At 32.3% G+C, this 21,192-nt stretch overlaps 1 protein-coding gene and 1 pseudogene across 1 annotated transcript in view; both read right to left on the bottom strand.

The window, feature by feature from the left end:
• Positions 1 to 21,192, bottom strand: part of LOC102890256 (probable ubiquitin carboxyl-terminal hydrolase FAF-X) — a 113,385-nt gene that overhangs the window by 78,170 nt on the left and 14,023 nt on the right. The window contains exons 2-6 of the mRNA XM_006917732.3: positions 12,454 to 12,707; positions 6,481 to 6,626; positions 5,330 to 5,409; positions 3,177 to 3,289; positions 1,659 to 1,877 (exon numbers count right to left, since the gene is read on the bottom strand). Coding sequence (XP_006917794.2) covers positions 1,659 to 1,877; positions 3,177 to 3,289; positions 5,330 to 5,409; positions 6,481 to 6,626; positions 12,454 to 12,549 — 654 coding nt within the window. The 5' untranslated portion in view covers positions 12,550 to 12,707. The remainder of the gene's footprint in view (positions 1 to 1,658; positions 1,878 to 3,176; positions 3,290 to 5,329; positions 5,410 to 6,480; positions 6,627 to 12,453; positions 12,708 to 21,192) is intronic.
• On the bottom strand, positions 8,869 to 8,987 carry LOC112484574 (annotated as a pseudogene).

The following is a 21,192-nucleotide window of genomic DNA, read 5'->3' as shown; positions in this document are numbered from 1 at the left end:
CCTTAAGGAAGCAGAAAAAGAATATCAAACTAAATTCAAAACTAGCAGAAGGAAGAAAGATATTAGATCAGAGATAAAATAGAGAACAGAAAAAGAACAGAGTGTCGGGAGGGGCGCAAAAAATCAACAAACCCAAGGCCTGTTTCTTGAAAAAGGGACAATGGACAAAGAAAAAAGACTCAACTAAAATCAGAAATGAAAGAGAACATAACTATAAGACTTAACAAGAATAAAGATTATTTAAAAGTACTATGAATACATGTTTTTCAATAAATCATATAACCTAGATGGTATGTACAAATTTCAGAACATCTGACTTATACTACACAACTGACTTAGGAAGAAACAGAAAATGTGAATAGGTCTATAATTACTAAAAAGATTGAATCGATAATCAAAAACCCCCAAACAAAGAAAAATCAAAGACCAGATGGCTTCACTGGAGAATTCTACCAAACATTCAAAGAATATCAAACTCCTCAAACTTTTCCAAAAAACTTAAAGAGGAGGGAACATATCTAAATTAAAACTCTATAGCCACCATAACTCTGGTACCAAAGTCAGACAAACACTGTAAAAGAAAACTACTGCCATTGATGGAATACTAATGCAAAAAAATTTTGAACAATATACTAGCAACCGGAATTATCAGAAAATTAAATATATTAAACACACAAAAAACAAAAAAATACAGTCTCAATTGATGCAGAAAAAGGATTAGACATATTTCAACACCATGTCATGACAAAAACACTCAACAAGCTGAGAAAGGAACTACCTCAACAAAAGGTCACATATAAAAAATCCACAGCAAACATCAGAATTCACTGGTGAAATACTGAAAGCTTTTCCTCCAAGATCAGGTTCAAGACAAGGATGCATGCTTTCAACAAATCTAGTCAACACAGTATCTAAGTCCTAGCCATGAAAATTAAGCAAGAAAAGAAATGAGGCATCTAAATTGGTAAAACAGGAAAACTGGCTCTAAATGCAGACATTTCACATTATAAGAATTCTATAGTTTTTGTTATTGTGTGTTCTTGTGTGTGTATTAAAGCTTTGTTCTGCCTTTGTTTCTATTGCTGGTAAGTTTTTTCTATGTGTTTATAGATTAATTCAAATGAATATAAGCAAACAGGCTCTGAGACATACAAAAGCCATTAAAGTGATGTTGAAGCCACTGAGACATTAGAATGAACGTAAGGAAAAGAGCCTTCTACATAACTTGATCTGCTAGTTAAGTGCTTTTAGCTGTTTTTCTTAGCTATGTAGATGTATAATTTTCTGCTGCTAAATATACAGAGATGTGCAAACTACAGTTGATGCTCATTATTTATAGTAATTATATTCTCTAAACTGATGTAGCAAAACAATGAATCACTACTACAAGAAACAATATACGGTTAGTTTCCAATGATTATGCTCATCAACTAATCAATATACAATTAGCTGTGTTTAGGTATGAATTATAGTGCTGTTGGCTATGAGTTCAATGTTACTGCATCTATAATACATAGTAAATACTATGTCTTTAAATAGAAACCCATAAAGCAAAGTTATATACAGATCATTATGTTAAAGGGAGATTCATGTCACTTAAGATTTGTGAAAAACACAATAATTTTAGTATTTAACTTGAAAATAACAAACTAACATACTTTTGGTGATCGAGGATCCAAAGAACGAGCAAATAGTTCATCTTCAGGCAACTGAGCACTTGTTGAAACTGATTCACATGGGCGTGTCCCATTGTATATATGGAATTTGCAATGAGGATTTAAGGCCATTGCAAGAAGTTCTAGAAGTGGAAACCAGTCTTGGGACAACTTGGCCACACAAAGCTCCACTAGGCGATGAGTATTGTTAATAATACACCTCTATTATAAGAGGAATAGGAGAGAGAGATGAGGACAGAAAGTTGATTAGAAAGAGAAAAAATAATTTCTAATACAAACATCCTATTCTTGATAATAAAGTCTTTTCATTTTTCTATACTCGTCATCTGAATTCTGCTTAATTTCATAAATACTGTGATCAAACTGACATATCATTAAAAATAAATTAGTATTTCACTGTACTTAACTTCAAAAGTTTTTAAGGGTTACAAATGAAGTACCCTAGGTTGTCTATTTCTGCTCTATGTCCAGATACAAGTGAATCACTATTTTCTTTCTTTTAAATTTGTAATTTAAAGGTAATAATTCCAAAAATCTAAACATCTGAAATCATGCCAATTACCGAGGATGGGAAATGTAATATAAGCCTAATCTAAAAGTCATAGGTTGTTTCCAAAGTTGTGTACTTCTACAGCTAAATGCCATTTCCATCAGAAAATATTAGGACTTATACATATATATATACCACAGTCATTTGCGGGAAATGTCCAACTGATATTTTCTAGGCTGAAGTTCACAATAAGTATATGTTTGTGTCATACCTTTTGGTTAATTCCATTTTATAAATAAGGACCAGAAGTTTGGAATATTCAAAGATTCTCATAAGACACAACTGTTTTTTACTTTCAGAATTTCTGGAATATGAAGGCATCTTAGAAACAACGGTTGTTTACATTGTTTTTGTCCTAGACTGAAGGTATTTCCTGACAGTAGTAGCTATTTCGTGCTGCCAGACACTTGAAGACACTACCAATCTGAGAACACTTTAACTTGTTTGACATTTTTGTTATCAAAACTGCAGTTTTAATTCATATCACAAACTGTGGGAGTGCTGATTCCTAATTCAAAAAATGTTTCTTCTCTAACAGCTGACAAGGTTAGAGCTTTCGCGTTTCCTTGCATGTTATTCCTACAGTGTGAGTTTATTTATCATCTACATTTGCACTGAAATTACACCTTTTGGTGTCCCAGCTACAGTGGGAGTCCTCTATTATATTCCCTATCTTGGATATTTTTCTTTCTTAATGGCATGTAGTATAGTGGACTCATAATAAACAACACATCTTGTATAAGGTCACAGGCACTTGGGATTGCAAGTGAAAGATTAAACCAATGTTTTATAACTCAAAACACTATTCTAAAAAACTATTCTAAAAAACCTTCAATAGTGTCAACTACTATCAGCAGACTTGATGTGTTATTCACATAATGCTGGGCAGAGAAAAACCCACAGAGATAACCATGTCAATTTGAGTCTTCAAAATAAATTACAAGACTCACATGAATTTCAAACTTCCAGCCACTCACTGCCTCATCCATAAGAATTTTAGTGAAGGATATTGTTAACCCATCTCGATAAAAACGCTGACATGCTTCACTTTTAACATCAAGACCTAAGAAAAAATGAAAAGATTAAAGAAAATATTTCTCTGGTCAATTAAATTATATCATTAAAGACAACAAATTGTTATAAACTATTATAGTTTCTGACTCAAATAATATTGAAACTTTTTGAAACAAGATATGACATTATAAGGTTAAAAAGTAACTTATTTACACTGCAAACATGAGGAATTCAGTAAAAAGAAATGCTATAGTTAATGATTTTTGGAAATACTATTGTATAAACTGCATCAAACCAATAATAATATGCTTTGAAATGATATTGGACTTTAAAAGACAGATTACTGAGTATACAGGAAATCAAACCATTTCACAGTATTTTATTTACTGAAAAGTTTAAAACTTCAAAAAAGTAACTTTTAAAATTTCATTTGGTTGTAAATCATCCATTTCTTGCCAAATTTAAAAGACAGAATGCTCTTTTCTTCCTAATAAATTACTCCTTTCACTTATTGGCATCTAAGCATTTTACTTCTTTTAAATTCCATATGATCTAACAAAATCAATTGTCTCCTGTGCCTTCATCCAAAAAGAAAACATTAACTATTCATAAAAACTCAAGATGTGTTAAATTTGCACAATGCAGTAAACAGTAAATCTGGTTTTTGATTATATACTTAGTAGTATATCATTTAAACCCAGAACCTTCCTTAAAAAAATTTAAAACTGCCTCAGGGTAACCATGCCCTTTTCCCGCCCAACCACCCCCACCGCCAAATGAATGAGAAAAGCCCCTGCAAATGATATACATCCACTGGATGGCAATGCTATTAAATAAAGTAGCATTTTCAATTTTTGTTCATCTTCTACCAGGAGGACTAGAACATGCCTAGTACATAATTTCTTCAATTAATGAATAAATGCACAAACAAAAAGAATTCTGATTATTAAAAAATATTTGTTATTGGTAAAATACTTTCATAATCATTAGATTGTTAGTAAGATTAAAAATAAAATACAACAAAATATTCTTTAAGTGACAGTAGGATAACTGTTATTTAAATGAAATTATCCTTGCCAGTCAGACAGACTTAGCAACAGGCAGAATTCACAAAACACGAAAGATGTGAAAACACTACCTAATGACATGAACACTTAAATAAATCTTGAAATACTGCATTTCAAATTCTTATTGAATGATCCTGAAAATAAAATGCTATTTACACTTTAGTTTAGCTTTTAAGGCCTTGACAAGATAGAGAATGTTATTACATAAATTAGTCATTTATGAAGAATTCTGTTAATGTTAGAACAAATTCATTGAAAACAATCAATTCCAATATAAAACTTTTACTTCTGGCCAACAATGAAAACACCAGATTTTCTTTTATGGATCTTTTAAAAAAGAGAAAAATGACATAATTTTTCAAGACATTTCTCTTTTCCAGAGAAAACCTGTGTCTTAAAATGTCAAACATGCAATCCTGACAGTTTGTCATGAAAACATTATTAGTGAAATGGCAATTTTCATTAAAAAAAAAAAAAAAAATAGAGCTTCTGTTAGCATATCCTTTGATTCACTGGCTTTTCAGTAAATTGTTCAAATGGCAAGTATGAATAATTTTTACTGAAGTTATTTAAAAATTAATGTATTGCTCAATTATAAATGACTTAAATGCAAAAAAGTAAACATATATCTGACATCATATTGCCACACAGTATTGTGAAGTATGCTTTAATGTATACTATTTTAATAACAGATTATTTTAAATTTGACTCTCGAAATTATCTTTTGAATAACACCTTTAAAATATTATAAAACAACAGATCCAGGCCTTAGAAATATGAATATCATATAAAATTCTGCATAAAATTTTAAAGAATTCAGATGTCTTTAAAGATTTCTCTAACGTTTCTATGAACTTTTACTCTAGGTATACATAAGCCCTACCAGAAAATTTAGTGATACAGTGTATGCTAAGAAGATTTAACAATTTCATAATGGAGAAAAAGAGCAAAGCCAACAAGAACAATGGGGAAGTATACATAGTGGCATACATTATCGTAAACGGAATAACATATAAACTCACCTTTTTTACTAAGATCAATAGCAGCTTCTAAAAGCACTTCTAATTCCCCTTTTGGCAAAACTGGAACTACCCAACGAGGTCTAAAAATAATTATGAAATAAAAAGACGATACACTGAGTACAAATCAAATGTTATAAATTACCTGCTATGATTACTTTAACAATGAAAATGAAAAAAACCTTGACTACGTTATAAATTCACCATTAAACTGAACAAAAGAAGTTGACAATCTTTTCCTTTTGATCTTCACAAAGGCAGAAGAAACAAATATCTGATTTCCAATTCAATTCGCATCAACGGGACATTTGTCATTTTTTTCCTGAAGATTACAAGAGTCTCCAACTCTTTATACCACTGTAAGTGTACTGTTATATCAAAAACTGATACAGAGGCTACCATATCCAGCTAGTATTTCCCCCAATATCTTAAAAGCTCAATCATGTAGGAATATTCTCTACTGACCCACTACTTCCTAGAAAGAACTTTCTATCATCTGCCCCTTAACCCTTTTCAAAGAGACAGCTTTCCAAATTCTCCTATTTTGATAAAAGATACCTATACAAATAATCTGTTAGATGTAAACGGACACTTTTTTATTTTTAGTTCCACAAAAAGCAGCTTTTTAAATTTCCTCTGCCACTAAGGATTTATAATGATTTAGATCTCCAGTTCTAATTAGAAGTGCACTGTAATAAAAATCAACTACCGTAAAAATTAGATAAGCAATACAATCTCTTGCACTGTTTCTATTACAACAATATAGACATCTTAGAGAAAAAAAAAAAAAAGTCACCTAACACCTCTAGTAATCGATATACCAGGGAGAAATAAACTTTACAAATGCTCAAAAGGAAATCGGTACCCATACTTCCAGGCTAGAAACATACCAGCTAGGATCATATAGCATCGTTAAGTTGAAGTCTTTATTCATAGCACCATTACCTTTCAACTTTAAAAAAATCTATACAAATGTCTACCTTAAGAACAATGAGTTATAAAGAATTTGGCAATGACTAAAATGTTAAGGCTATTAAGAAACCGTTAAAACTATTGTCCACTATATTTCTCATTTACTACCAGATGTAATACTGACAAAGTTGTTTGTTTTTTCAGTTTATCGCCTCCATGAAAAAAAATCTAAACAAATTCACCTATTGATCATGTCATCCAACTTTGCCAAGTCAGTATGCGGAAATACAGGTTCTTCAATTTCATGCAGTGGTGGGGCATCACCTTGACCTTGTTCATCTGGAGGAGTTGCTGGGGAATTCTCATTGGAGGAATCAGGTGATGAGGTCTTAAAAATTAATATGAAAGACTTAAATTTTTATTATACATGTACATGTAGCAATTCAGATATACTAACAAAGATTAAATGAAAATATTACATGTTTTTAAATGTCCATGTATATCTACATTTAATAAAATTGGGATCATTCTGCTTATCTTTTCTTTCATCATCCTGAGCTTTTTTCTGCATGATTAAGAATATTTTAAAATTAATTAATGGCTACATAATACTAAATGAATTAACCTGGTTAAAATTAGAGAATAGTTTTTATAATGTTTACAGTAAATAAAACAGTTGTATTCAACCATCTTAATTATAAGTTTTTATGCAAAAAGTAGGAAAATGACAGTGTAACCTCTGAGGATATGCCATAAAAGTCATTTCTTCTTTTTCCTTACAGCAATCTTTCTGAGAAAAGTTCAGTGCCATATCTTGAAGACACTTACACAACCCTATGAAGAGGCTCATGTGGTGAGGAACTGAATCCTTCAGCCATAAGCCATGTCTCTGAGCCATTGCAGAAGTGAATTCCCCAACCTCAATCAAGTCATCATAACTACAGCTAATATGGCAACCACAATTACAAAAGAGATACTGAGTGAGAACCATTCAACTAAGCCATTCCCAAATTTTTAATGTGTGGCATTAAAATAATGGATATTTTGTTGTTTACATTACAACAACAAAAAATATCTTGAAGCATTAAGTATAAGCATTTTAAAATGTGTAACTAAACAGTATAATGAGAAAAAGAAAAAAAGAAACTGAATATTTTGAGGGCGAAAGATAAAACAAAAAGCAAGAGGATACACAAAATCCAAAATATATCAGTATTTGAATTTAAAAAAGGATTAAAAATACCAGTAAAAGACAAAAACACAAAACATGGTCATTGACTACATAAAATATTCTTAAATATAAGAATACAAAAAAGAAAAAAGTAAAATAATAAAAGAGACTTTTGGTTTTCAGTGCAGCATGTAAGGAGTTTGGAAGTTATCATTCCTTCCTAACAAGTAAAAGGCTGAATTAGCTGAAAATCAACTCTTCTCAGATTTGATCTGCCACAGGGCAAATTACTGCCCACAAAATCAGAAGACAGGAGAACACAGAATCAAAAACTACCAGAGTGGAAACAGTATTGAGAAAAGAAAATATTATAGATTAATTGCTGGAAGCTGGGTATGGAAAGTCTAAAAGTTAAAAACTCTAGGTGATCTATCCTTAAGGAACTCACAGAACTATTTCCATAAATCCTATTAAGTTCTCACAGTGAAGATCAAAGAAAAATCCACTTTGTTTCCATGGGGAGGTAATGCAAGCAGCAATTCTGAAATACTCCAGAGCATTCTGTTCTTAATTGAGACTATTCTGAAGCTGTATTAACAGAGCCGTTTTACTAGGTTTTTATCAGAGCCCAATCAAACTAAGAGAAAGGAAATACCAAATTCTAGCCTGCGACAGCCTTTCATGTGGGGGCAATAGAAATACCCAAGTCCTGCTATTTCTAGTCATCCTGTCTCTCTTCATCAACACAATACTAAAAGTATACTTACAGCAGTTTCTTTACCCAGTACATAAAAAACAAGTATCAACAAAAAATTACAAGGCATACCAAAAGATAATGAACACAGTTTAAAGGGACAGAGCGAGGATCAAATTCAGTTATGGAAATATGTTGGAATTATCAAACTAAGAATTTAAAATAACTACAATAAATATGCTAAGGATTCTTAAAAAAAAAGTACAGACAATAAACAAATGGGTAATTCTAAGGAAAAAAATGCCAGAGATGAAAAACACTTTAACAGTAAGGAAAAATGTCTTTGATGGGCTATTAGTAGGCTTAACACAGCTGAAGAAAGAAACATATCAAGCGAAACTTCCAACACTGAAAAGCAAAGAGAAACAAGATTAAAAACAAAAACAAAACACATCAACTCCCGCCAAAATCCAGGGGTCCGCAACTGTTAGACAACTGCAAAAGGTGTAACATGCATGAGAATACCACAATGCAAAGAAAAAAAGGAAGAAACAAGAAATATTTAAAACGATGAGTGAGAATTTCCCCTAAATTAATGTCAGACATCAAAGCACAGAAACCAGGAAGCTCAGAGAGAGAACACTGAGCAGGATAAATGCCAGAAAATAAATGGTAATGGAAAAATCTTGAAAGAAGCCACAAGAAAGATACCTCATCTACAGAGGAGCAAGGATAAGAGTTACTTCGGACTGTTTTTTTTTTTTACACCTACAGCACCTGGTCTTCCTAGGTGGTCTCCCATCCAAGTACTAACCAGGCCCAACTCTGCTGAGCTTCCAAGATCAGATGGGATCGGGTGTGTTTAGGGTAGCATGGCTGTAGAGTACTTTTGGAAAGAAGGGAGTGGGGAGAGGGGAGGGAGGGAAAATGGGGGTGATGTTTAAAGAGAGAAAACCACAAATAAAGAATTCTCAGTTCTCCATCCTTCAAAATTACTCTTCACAGTGAAAGAGAAATGTCTCAGACAAAAATTTAGGGAATTAACTGCAAGTAGATCTACCTTTCAAAAAATGTTAAGTCTTCAGAGAGAAGGAAAGTGATGTAGGTCTGAAACTCAGATCTATATAAAGAAAGAAAAGCATTAGAGGAGGAAGTGAAGGTAAAATACTTTTATATTTCTTATTCTAAACTGAACTAGCAAAATAGTTTGGTCAAAATAAAGAACAATATATTCTATGATTAAAGCAATAATATAAAGACCAGCGGGAGGAGATACGGATAATTTGTTATTATAAAGAACTTTACCCATGGAGCTCTAAAGTGTGATTTGAAAATGGATGTACCAATTACTTGTAAATGTATATATTGCAAACTCTAAGGCAACCACTATAAAAGTATAAAAAGAAAAATAAAAAGCATAAGGAGAGAAAGGGGAATCATATAAAATTCTCAAATTAAACTACAAAAAGCAGAAACAAAGTGGAAGACAAAAACAGGTACTAAGGAAAAGGGCAGTAAGAACAGGAAAGATATTAATCCAACTATACCAATAATCATTTTAAACATCAATGGTTTAAAATATACCAATTAAGGCTGAGTGAATCAAAAAGCAAAATTCAACTTTATGTTGCAGATGCTTAAAAGTTTGTTTAGAAATTTAAATATAAACAGAAATCTAGGTTAAAATTCAAGGGCTAGAGGAAGATACTCAAACAAACCCATACTGATAGTTATCTTTGACAAAGCAGCAAAGACAATACAATGGGGGAAAAATAGTCTTTCAACAAATGGTGCTATAAAAACTGGAAATTTACATGCAAAAAATGCATATAGAAACTATACCACACACCCTTCACAAAAATTAACTCAAAATGGATAGAAACCTAGATGTAAAACACAAAACTAGAAACCTCCCAGAAGACAACACAGGAGAAAATCTAGATGACCCTGGATCTGATGATTATTTTAAATATACCGTCAAAGGCATGATCCATTAAAAAAAAGAATTCATAAGCTGAAATTAGCAATTTCTGCTTCATAAACGACAGGAGAAAACATTTGCAAAGTTAAGGACTGTTATCTAAAATATGGAAAGAACTCTTAGAACTCAACAAAAAGAAAAACTGACTGAAAAATGGGCAAAACAGCTGTACTGACACCTCACGAATGAGGATATAAAGATGGCAAATAAGTGTATAAAAAAATAAGTAACATTATATGCCATTAGGGAACTGCAAATTAAAACAAATCAATGAGATATCACTACACACCTGTTAGAATCGTCTAAATCCAAATCCCTGACAAACCAAATGCTGACAAAGATATGGCACAACAGGAACACTGACACATTGCTAGTGGGGATCTAAAAAAGTACGGCCACTTTGGAAGATAGTTTGGCAATTTCTTACAAAACTAAACATACTCTTTACCTTATGATCCAACAATCACAAGCCTTCGTGTTTATCCAAATGAACCGAAAACTTACGTCCACACAAAAACCTGAGTGGGTGTTTATAGCAACTGTATCTATAATTACCAAAATTTGGAAGCATCCAAGGTATCCTTCAGGAGGCAAACAAAGAAACAAGGTATGGTACATCCAAAGCATAAAATCTTATTCCGAAATTAAAAAAAAAAAAGAAAAAAAAAAGCTATCAGGCCACGCAGAAATATAGAAAGGCTTTAACGTATATTACCAAGTGAAAGAAGACAATATATAACTACATGACATTCTGGACAAAACAAAACTATAAAGGCAGGTAACAGACCAATAGCTGCCAGGGACATGGAGAGAGAGGAAGGAATGGGTAGAGCAGATATCAAGGCACTAAAACTATTCTATAATGCTTTAATAGTGTATCTATGCCATTAGATGCTGTGAAAACCTATAGAATATATAAAAGACTAAGTGAATTAATGTAAACTATGGAGTTTGATAATAATATGCCAATGTATTTGATTTTTCACAAACATACCAGTTGGTAGGGGAGGCTAAGTGTGTAGGGGCAGGAGAGAGATGGGAACACTGTACTTTCTGAACAATTCTGCTGTGAAATCTTAAAAGCCTATTAAAAGTAGAAAAAGTATGAGAATAATTTAAAATGGCAAAGTTCAGGGTAATTATTAAAAGACAACATTAAAAGTAGTAAGTGTTTTAAAAATACAGGATAAGAAAAAACTTCCCTAATAAACAACCACCCTCCTCCTTCCCCCAAAATGTGGTACAGTTATACAAATATGTGAGGGCAAATTTTAAGGTAGGAAGAATTGCTGGACATTAAAGAGATCTCTACATAAAGGTTAACGGATCAATCAGTAAAACCAAACCAAACCAAATCAAATATTATTTTCTGTTTGTATGCATCTTATAGGTTCAAACTAAATCTAGCTAAAATCGATAGAACAGTGAAATGGTCAAGTCCGCAATCCCAAGTAGAGATGAATTAGTAATAAAACCATATTTAAAAGAAAATAAAACAAAACAAGCCTATATAGAACATCCGAAAAGTATAATAAGTAAACTAAAAATAACTGAAATGTATGACTGCTACACATTATAGCATATAATTTTTTCAAATACTCATGGAATGGAAATTGAAAATATGCTAGGCAAACACCATGCCTCAATAAATTCCCAAGCAAAGACACACTGAAAATGTATGTTTTATCCAGAGGAAATAAGCTAAAAACTAGTAACAGTAAGTTAACAAGAAAACCTTCAACTGCTTGAAAATTAGAATCGATGCACAAACTAAAACGTTAATTGACTCACAGCAGACAGAAACACATCAAAAGTCATGGAAAGTAGTTTGGCAGAACTTACATTATTCCAAAATGAATGTTTTAGAAAATATAAAAACTGAAAGAAAAAGTTGAAAAATCAATTATCCAAATCGTATCAAAAACCTAAAAAATAAACAGCAAACCAAATCCAAAGAAATGAAGGGGAATGAACTAATAAAAGATTTAAAAAATAACTTTTTTTTTCACTTACCCTCACTTTAAAGATCCAGAAACTGAGGCCTAGATATTCTATTACTTAGCCAGTCATACATTTAGTGGGGTACAAAAAAGACTTGAATATAAACCACTGACTTAATCCATACTTACAACTAAAGGTTAAATAACTGCTTTAATGCTATGGCCCCCTCAAATTCACATAGGGCCTTCCACACAAAAACAAGAGGTATATTCTCAAGTATGTACAGGTTTCCTGTTGCTAATATTAAGCTTCAGTAACTTTTAAGTGAGACATAAAATGACAACAGCTTTTATGATTACCTTACAAATTATTCAGGACATTATTCAGTATTCTTAAGCACCCCAAACAACAAAACCTTAATATCCTACCTGATTCTGTTGGAATGGGGGTTGAGACTGTCCATCAGGAGTCTGGCCCTGGCTGTCATTCCCTCCTACTGGAGAGCCACGAGTTGTGGCTGTCATACTCAACAGAGAACAGATCTTTGCTATTTTGTCTGTTTATGCAGCTGTTGTAAGAGAAGAAATTATAGTCCACTTAAAGGAGATGAAATACCAGCATATGTCAGCCTTAAAAATCTCCAATTCAAGGACAGACCATCTTGCACAGACCATTTCATAACCTAAAAGTAGAAGGAAAAAGGTATAATTTGTTTAATATTAAAATCATACTAATTTTAATGTGTATGGTAACATCATCAGAGTCCTTAACTATCAATAATAGATGGCTATAAAAATGAGACAGTATAAAAGTAAATTTTTATCAATACTGTTACTCAACAAATTCATATTATTATACCAGTAATTATAAGGAAACATAAAAAGTACAGTCTTAATGTTACATATAATATTCCAGGAAAAATGCGAAGTTCTTAGTGTCATTTCTGACTTATAAAAGAATGCCTGTTTGTTGCTGCCATATACACACTGTGAAAATACAAATACTTGAAAGATGTAGAATTCTTTCATAAATAAAATGAAAAACAAAGTTAAGAGATAATTCCATAATGGTGGGATTAAAAAGTAGATTAAAACAAACCTTAAGTATACAAGCATATACATACAGCCTGTCCATGTAGTCATCCTAAGATCAAACAGTCTTGCATTTTTTGTTTGTGTATATAAACCTCACTTAGAGAGCAATACAAGAAGTAAATTTTTAAAACTTAGAGAAACTCCCTATCTTTCTGTTTCTAACAAAAAATATCAAACCTTTTCATACAACTCAAAAAAATCAATTGCCAATTTCAAAATTTCATTCTTTACTACTTCGAATTTATTGTTTTTTTCCTTTTGTCCTTTTCTCAGTTCCTGATGATACCATACACGCCCTATCTCTGAAAAAAACCTTGTTCTTCATTTTCTCAATTTCTTTCTAGAAATTTTAGTTAGCCTATTAAGTATGCTTAAATTTTCCCTACTGAAAGCCATTAATATCTGTTCTCCAAAAACTTCTTGAATATCTATGTTGTTCCTTTTTTTCATCATTTGGTGTGAGTTCAAAATTGCTTTCATCAAGATGGTCTTGTGGGAATTACAGGGATGGCTTTGAAAACAAACCAATTCGTCTACAACTACAAAGCTTTCTACATAGGTATATTTTTTTGGAAGACAACAGAGATGACTTCTGGTCCAGGATTAAGACCCTAACTCTTCACAGGTTATACACAGATTTTGTGTTATATGAAGATTTTATGAATTTAACCTAAAAGCAAAAATATATGAATGGGACTACATCAAACTAAAAATCTTTTGCTCAGCAAAAGAAATCATAATAGCTACACCATTTTACATACCCACCAACAGTAAACAAGGGTTCTAATTTTTTCTTTTCCTTTAAGTGCCAGTTTATTATTTTTTTCATACTATATATACATAATTTTTTTAACATTTTATTTTTTTATTTTCCCCCTCCCATCTCCCTTCAGTAACCACTAGTCCATTGTCCATGTCCATGAGTCTCTTTTTGTTTGTCCTGTTCATTTGTTCTTTTAGGTTTATATTCCACATATGTGATATCATGTGATTTTCAACCTTTTCTGTCTTTTTTATTTCACTTAGTATAATTATTTCAGGTTCCATCCATGTTATTGCAAATGACAGTGTTTAATCTCTTCTTATGGCTGAGTAATATCCCATTGTATGTATGTACCACACCTTCTTTAGCAAATCATCTATCATAGGACACTTTGATTGCTTCCATGTCCTGGCCACTTTGACTAATGCTGCTGTTAACATCAATGTGCAAAAATATGTTTTTGGATACTGCCACATAGCTAAATGCAAATTTTTAAGAAGTATAGTTTACACAGAATAATACACAAATAATGGTTTCTCAAGACAGTTATAAAACTGGCTGCTAATAACAAACAATTATCTGCCTAATAACTGAACTTCCAAGGTTCTGCCCCCCCATAAGAAAATAAAATGTGAGAATCATATTTTCAGGAGAATAAATCTCATTCTGGCTGTCAAGCAGTATTTTTTTGCCTTCTTCACATTCCTTTAAAGTTTGTTCCCCTCTCCCCAACCCCCATCTATTTCCAGGGTCTTTGCACAAGCAGTTTGTCTGGTTAATTCATACCCATTCTTTTAACTCTCAACTCAGATGTGGCCTTTTTGAAAAGATCTCCTTGACTAAACCTCATCAAGTCCCCCTAGAATTGGCACTCAGAGCCCCTTGCACTTTCCTTTTTGGCATTTATGTAATTCTCTCTCAACATGGTAAAACATGAACTCCACAATGATAGTGACCTTACGGTTTTGCTCATCAGTGAAACCTAAGAAATCTCAAAAATATGTTAAGTGCTCTACCAATCTAGCAACCACTAGTAAATTATTTAAGTAAATTTGAGTAAACAAACCAAAAAATTAAGGACTACCAATCTCCACACATGCTTTGCAACTGTTTTCATAAACTGATGTTAAGATATTCTTCACCCTAAATCCAGAGGCTTAATTTCAAATATTCAATCAAAAACTACCTCCAATCACTTTCACGCATAGGTCTTTTCTCCAGATGTAGAAACACGGTGATTTCTAGGCCCCAGAATACCAGACTGATAGCCTTATTTCCCTTATTGACAAACTTTCACACATTGCTAGTACAAATGTAAAACATCAGTCCACCACTTTGGCAGTTTCTTACAAAGCTAAAAGTAGATTAACCATACAATCCATTAATCACATTTCTACACATCTACCCAAATAAAAACTTAGGTCCACATAAAAACCTGTACACAAATGTTAGCAACTTTATCAATATTTGCCCAAAATTGGAAGCAACCAAGATGTTCAAAGAGGTTAAAAAAAACTCTGGTAATTTCATACAATGGAATAATATTCAGCAATAAAAAGAAATGAACAATCAAGCAACAAAAAAGACATGAAGAAATCTTAAATTCATACTGCTACGTAAAAAAATCCAGTCTGTAAAGGCTACATATTACATGACTATGACTAAATGACTTTATAGAAAAGGCAATACACTTATAGAGACAGTAAAAAGATCTATGGTTATTAAGTGTTCCAGGAACGCGGAAGAGATGACCGGTGGAACATACGATATTTTAGAGACTTGAAACTATCCTGTATACTATACTGATGAATATATGAAATTATGCATTTGTCATCAACCGTATAACTGTACTAAACACTGAGCCCTAACTTAAACTATGAACTTCAGTTAAACTAAATATCAAATGGGTTAATCAACTGTATTATAACGATGCAAGATATGAATAGAGGAAATGGTAAGGGCAGATACAAAACCTCTATTTTCTGTGTAATACTTCTGCAACCCTAAAACTGGTCTTTAAAAAAGTTTATTAAAAATGTAAAATAATTTTTCACTTGGAAAATAGTTATTTCATAAAAATACTTGTTAACATAACTGGTTTAGTACTTTTTTCATATGAAATAGTAAATAACTTTAAATCTATAACTTTTAATTTACAATATGGTAAATACCAAAAGAAAACACACAAACTAAACTTCATGAGATTCTCAAAACTTTTTATAGTGTAAAGAGGACCTGAAATCAAAAAGTTTGAGAACTGTTAGTCTCTTAAATACAGCATAGGTAACAATCTCCTTTCACTAATTATCTTATTGTAATAAAAAACAAAGAATATAAAATTTTATCTGAAACCATTTATATCAAACTTTAATCACTGCAGATCCTTATTCTCCTTTTGAGAAAATACAAAGATCACTCTTATCATTTCCTCTATTAGGCTGCTAATATTTTTTAGCAGCATTAACATTCTTCAGAACCATCAGCTAAGACACTCCTAGATTCCCAACATTAGAAACTAATAGATAATGTTAGTACTTTTAAGTTGCCAAGTTTTGTCATATTTTGTCATGTCCAATCTCTTAGCTTACTATTCCACTCAATGATAGAAAAGGTAGTCTCATTAACAGCCCCTGTGTTATGCCATAGCCAACTCATGGATGTCAATGCTTAATTTCATACCTCAAAACATTTCTCTAAACATTTTACCCAAACTGCTAAAAAAGAAAGTTTCAATTCTTTGGCTACCAGATTCACCTCTAACTTATCTTTTAAATAGCCACAGAATTTATCTCCTAATGTCTCTACAAATCAAAAACAAAAATAAAAACAGAAACAAAAAACACTAACAACAACAAAACAGATTTCTTTCCATGAAGGCAGAAAGTCTCATTTCATTGTTTAAAAATCAGCGTAAATGGCATTTGAAATCCTTTATAATCCAATCTCACTCAAATTAGCTTTTTGGTCTCAGCCTATAATTCTTTCCTCTCAATTATTCAGTGCTCCTTCTACATTCTATTAGTAGTCTTTAAATATAGCACAGACTTCCATTCCTCAATTTCAAATGTTCCCTACCCTGGAAGTCCCTGACCTAATTCACGAAGCCACCCAAATCCTACAACTTTAAAGATCAGCAAACAGTATACAAACTCAAATTGGAATGATTATCTTCACCTCTTTTAAGTATTTACTCTATTTTTCACATCTCTATTTTATACAAAACATAATTAAACATTAAGTTCTTGTCTGCCCATCAGACCTGGAGTCTTAAAGAGATGTTTAGCTATTCATCCCCCAGTTGATGACCACGAATGAATGAATGAATAAATGAATACAATTCAAGAATTACAGTAAGATAAGAGCAATTGCTTTGTCCAATTCTCTCATTTTACAATTGTAATGAGGTCAAATAACTTGCTTACTAATTCAAGAGCTAGATAGTAACCCAAGTCTCTTAACTGACATCATATTTTATTAACCACTGAACTCCCTCAACCAGTCATTACGCTCATCACACAAAAAAAGAAAGCTTCACCTCACAAATGAATTTCACTTAAGAGACATCCCACAAAAATCTTTAAATACCATGTATAATAGCACCGTTTCACTATATTCTGTAAGAATTAGCAAACTGACACCTAGTAATAACGTAATGTAATAAATATGAATGTAAAATTCTGATTCTGTAATCTTTGTATTCTTTGTAAATCACTGCACATGTGTTGATAAACAAAATTCAATTATTCAGTAATACCTACTAATAAGCAAGAGACTAAGCTAATAGACATGAACTTAATTCTAGGAGACAAACAGAAACAGAAAATGTTAAGTTCATGAGAAAATGCTATAGGAGTTCAAAAAAAATGCCAATTATTATCAACTGAATATAATCAAAGATGGCATCAAACTTAGTGTGATGGGTCAGGTGCAATGAACATGCCCCTCACAACCAGCACAAGAGTAGAGTACAAAGGAACTCTAACAGACATTCACATCAACTATGGATATTCTTCCATGAAATGAGAGAATGTTAAATAATCATGGAAGGAGACTGGGAGTTTTGTTAAAGTAACTTCATTTTAGTGTAATTAGCATGATAATTGTTTTGAACAGTATTTGGGAGGAAGAGTAGGAAGAGAAAAGTACACCTCTAGTATAATTCGCCCACTCAGGCTTTACTAAGGATTACTAAAACAATTGTCTTAATAAGAGCAATTCAACTTCAGACAGCTGATATTTATGTGGCTCAGATACGAAACCCTCTTATATCTGGCAAGGAATATATTTTGTGGCTACTATAATTTTAAGGTTCTCCTGTAACAGAGTCCCTCTCTCCCTTCAGCTCACCAGGTAGAAAAAAGTCAACAACTCCATTACGCCTCATGTGATGGGGTACAAATCTAACAAGATAAGAGTGGCCTTAAACAATAAAATAATATCCTGCGAGGTATCTCAACTTGGGACTATAAACTTTCTGGATCAGATAACTTTGTTTTCATGTGTGTGGAGGGGTTTTGCTTATTTCCAAGATGTTTAACACCAGAGCATCTCTCTTCCCTATACACTGAATGCTAACCAGTGCATGCTCACCCCTTCTCAAAACGTGACAATGAAAAATGTCTCCAGATTTTTCTGAAATGTTCCACAAGGCAAAATCAGCTCAAATTGAGAACCACTGCTGTAAACTCTGATACTGAATTACATGATCGTTTGGTCATCATTAGGCTTAACTGATGCATATAAATGTAAGTGATATATTGATTAAATATGATTACATGACACTGCCTATCTTATTTCCATTAAGGTCTGGGCAACCAATTCAAATCAAAACAGTACCCTACATTCAATTAAAATACATCTCATTTCTCAGTACAGACATTAAACAAAGAGAGAAGCTATCTCTGCTGGAATAACTATCTTTCAGAAAAATAACTAGAAAGGCAGCTTTTTAAAAAAAACTCATGGAAAAGAGCTTGAAACCATTTTAGTTTCCTGAGAACATCTTGTAAACCTCAGTCACTTATGATGAATTTAACTGTCACTAACAAAGGAAAAAAATTTCACCCAAAGAACTAATAAAACAAAGCTATAAAGTTTTAAGACTAGGGTATGTATGGAGAATCTACAAAGTCAAAGTAATGAAGGTAACATGGGCTTTTCTTAGTTGTGGGTGTGGTTTTTAAGAAAGGAAATACTATTACAAAAACTGTGTTAAAACTGAATTCATGATGGGAGTTTTGAGCAGTATGGACGAAGGGGCGGGAACAGGCATTTTATCCAGCAAGAAGGACCATGAAAATAACCTCTCTTCAGGCAGAATAAAGAAACCTGACATACCTAAGTTCCTAAAACAGTAAGTAGAGGCAAAAGACATGAGAAAATCCTACCTATTAACTGAAATATATACAGCAACTAGGGAAAACTTTGATTCATCATAATATTCAAGCATGTATCAACACAAAATGTTCATTACCGTATATTCATAACAAAAATTGCTGACATCTCAAAAGGGCCCTGGGGGAAAGACTAACTAAATAATAATATATTTGTAGGGTGGTGTATTTTAAGTCCTGAAAAATGCTAGTATAAAATGCTTTTTAAGCTACCCAAAAAAAAAAAAAAAGAAAAAGAGCAAGACAGTAAGTTATACTTAAAATATTTTCACCCATTTTTAAAAATAAACCAAAAAAGTGAAAAAATACTTAAAAATACTATTGCATCATAAGAGAGAAAATGTTTGTATGACCGTTTTGCCTGTTATTCTTCTCCTGAAATTTCTGAACTTTTTACTAAATACGTGTAACTTTTGTATACAGAAATACAAATATACATATGTGCAAAGTGCTTATACACTCACACACATACACACAACAAAGGAACATAACATAAAAAGTTCTCCATCAAATGAGAGACTATAACTTAAACGTAAAGTCTGGTTTTCTGAAAATTTATTTACACAGAATGTCCAGTGTTCCCTTTTTACCAATTAAATATTGTTGTATTTAATCTATTGCCTTTTCCATTTCAGTCAGTCTCCTTTTAACATGAATGTTCCATATCATGTGATGTACTGTTTTGAAAATGGCGCTCTATGTCTCACAGATTCTGAGCTTTAAAAGGCTCTGGGAGGGGTTGGCTCCATAGTGTCATGGTTAGCACATCTGCTTTTACATGCAGAAGGTCCTGGGTTCACCTACCTCCAAGAGTTTTTCATCTGAAAAACGGGGAGTTTAATTAAATCTAAGATCCCTTCCTAAACTACCCATCTTAGACTGATTAATAAGTGAAGCTGAAATATGCTAAGTAATGATCTCGTAGCAAAACAGGGACGGAGAAAATCATGTTGAGAATGCTGTACTGATGATTACGTAACAAATAATACCACCTAAATGCCAAACAATTTCCAGTATTAGGTATGTATCACTGATTTAGAATCTAAATTCTGACAACATAAATGCCACTAAACAAAGACAGAAGCTGAAGAAAATCATAAATGAAAGTACCTAAATAAAAAAATAAAAAGTCAGAAAAAAACACATATATACCATAAAGACAACTAAGAGCATAGATGCGGAAAAGTAAATACAGATGAAGGGGAAACATGCCAGAATAGGTACTCCAAGCAAAAACTTAGAAGCTTTATCAAGGTCAATTATTCTTAAAGCCAATATATACAAAGAATCTTGTTTCTATTATACTAGACACTTTACTGTACTAGGGAAGACTGAAATTCAGAATGAATCTCTTAATTAATATAAACTGGAAAGTATCAGGGCAATTCCACTGGTTTACTACAACATGTAACTTTTAATTGTAGCACCTTTACTGAGGCAGATAAAAAGAATGATAGAAAATCAGAGCTGGGAAAATTAGCTGGTCCTCTTCCCCACACACTTCATTAAATCAGCTGGTCCTCTTCCCCACATACTTCATTAAACATAAATAAAAAGTAACTTTTTTGTTTATTATATACCCTGACATATGATAAGCCTAGGATAGTACATGATACCACGATACACAGTAAGTGCCCAAAGAATATTTATTGAAAGAATGGGGGGGAATAAAAACCTTTAAGAGGTAAAAATAGGATTAGAGATTAAACTGTAAATGATAAACAAATATAATCAAATTATGGTTCTAAGTAAAACCCTAGTTCCTTACCTTCTAAACTGCTATGTGTGAGTCTGGGTGTGAGATCTGTGACAGTACTTCTGACACAAAACACTCAAAAAAGGATACTACTACCTAAATGGGAGAATAACAAAATACTCAAAGGGTCTCACGTCTCCTCTTTCTCTAAACTGAACCGC

This window comes from Pteropus alecto, unplaced genomic scaffold (assembly GCF_000325575.1).
Source record: "Pteropus alecto unplaced genomic scaffold, ASM32557v1 scaffold477, whole genome shotgun sequence".
NCBI classification, from domain to species: Eukaryota; Metazoa; Chordata; class Mammalia; order Chiroptera; family Pteropodidae; genus Pteropus; species Pteropus alecto.
Note: the sequence above shows the minus strand (reverse complement) of the source record. Positions and strands in the feature narration are given on the sequence as shown.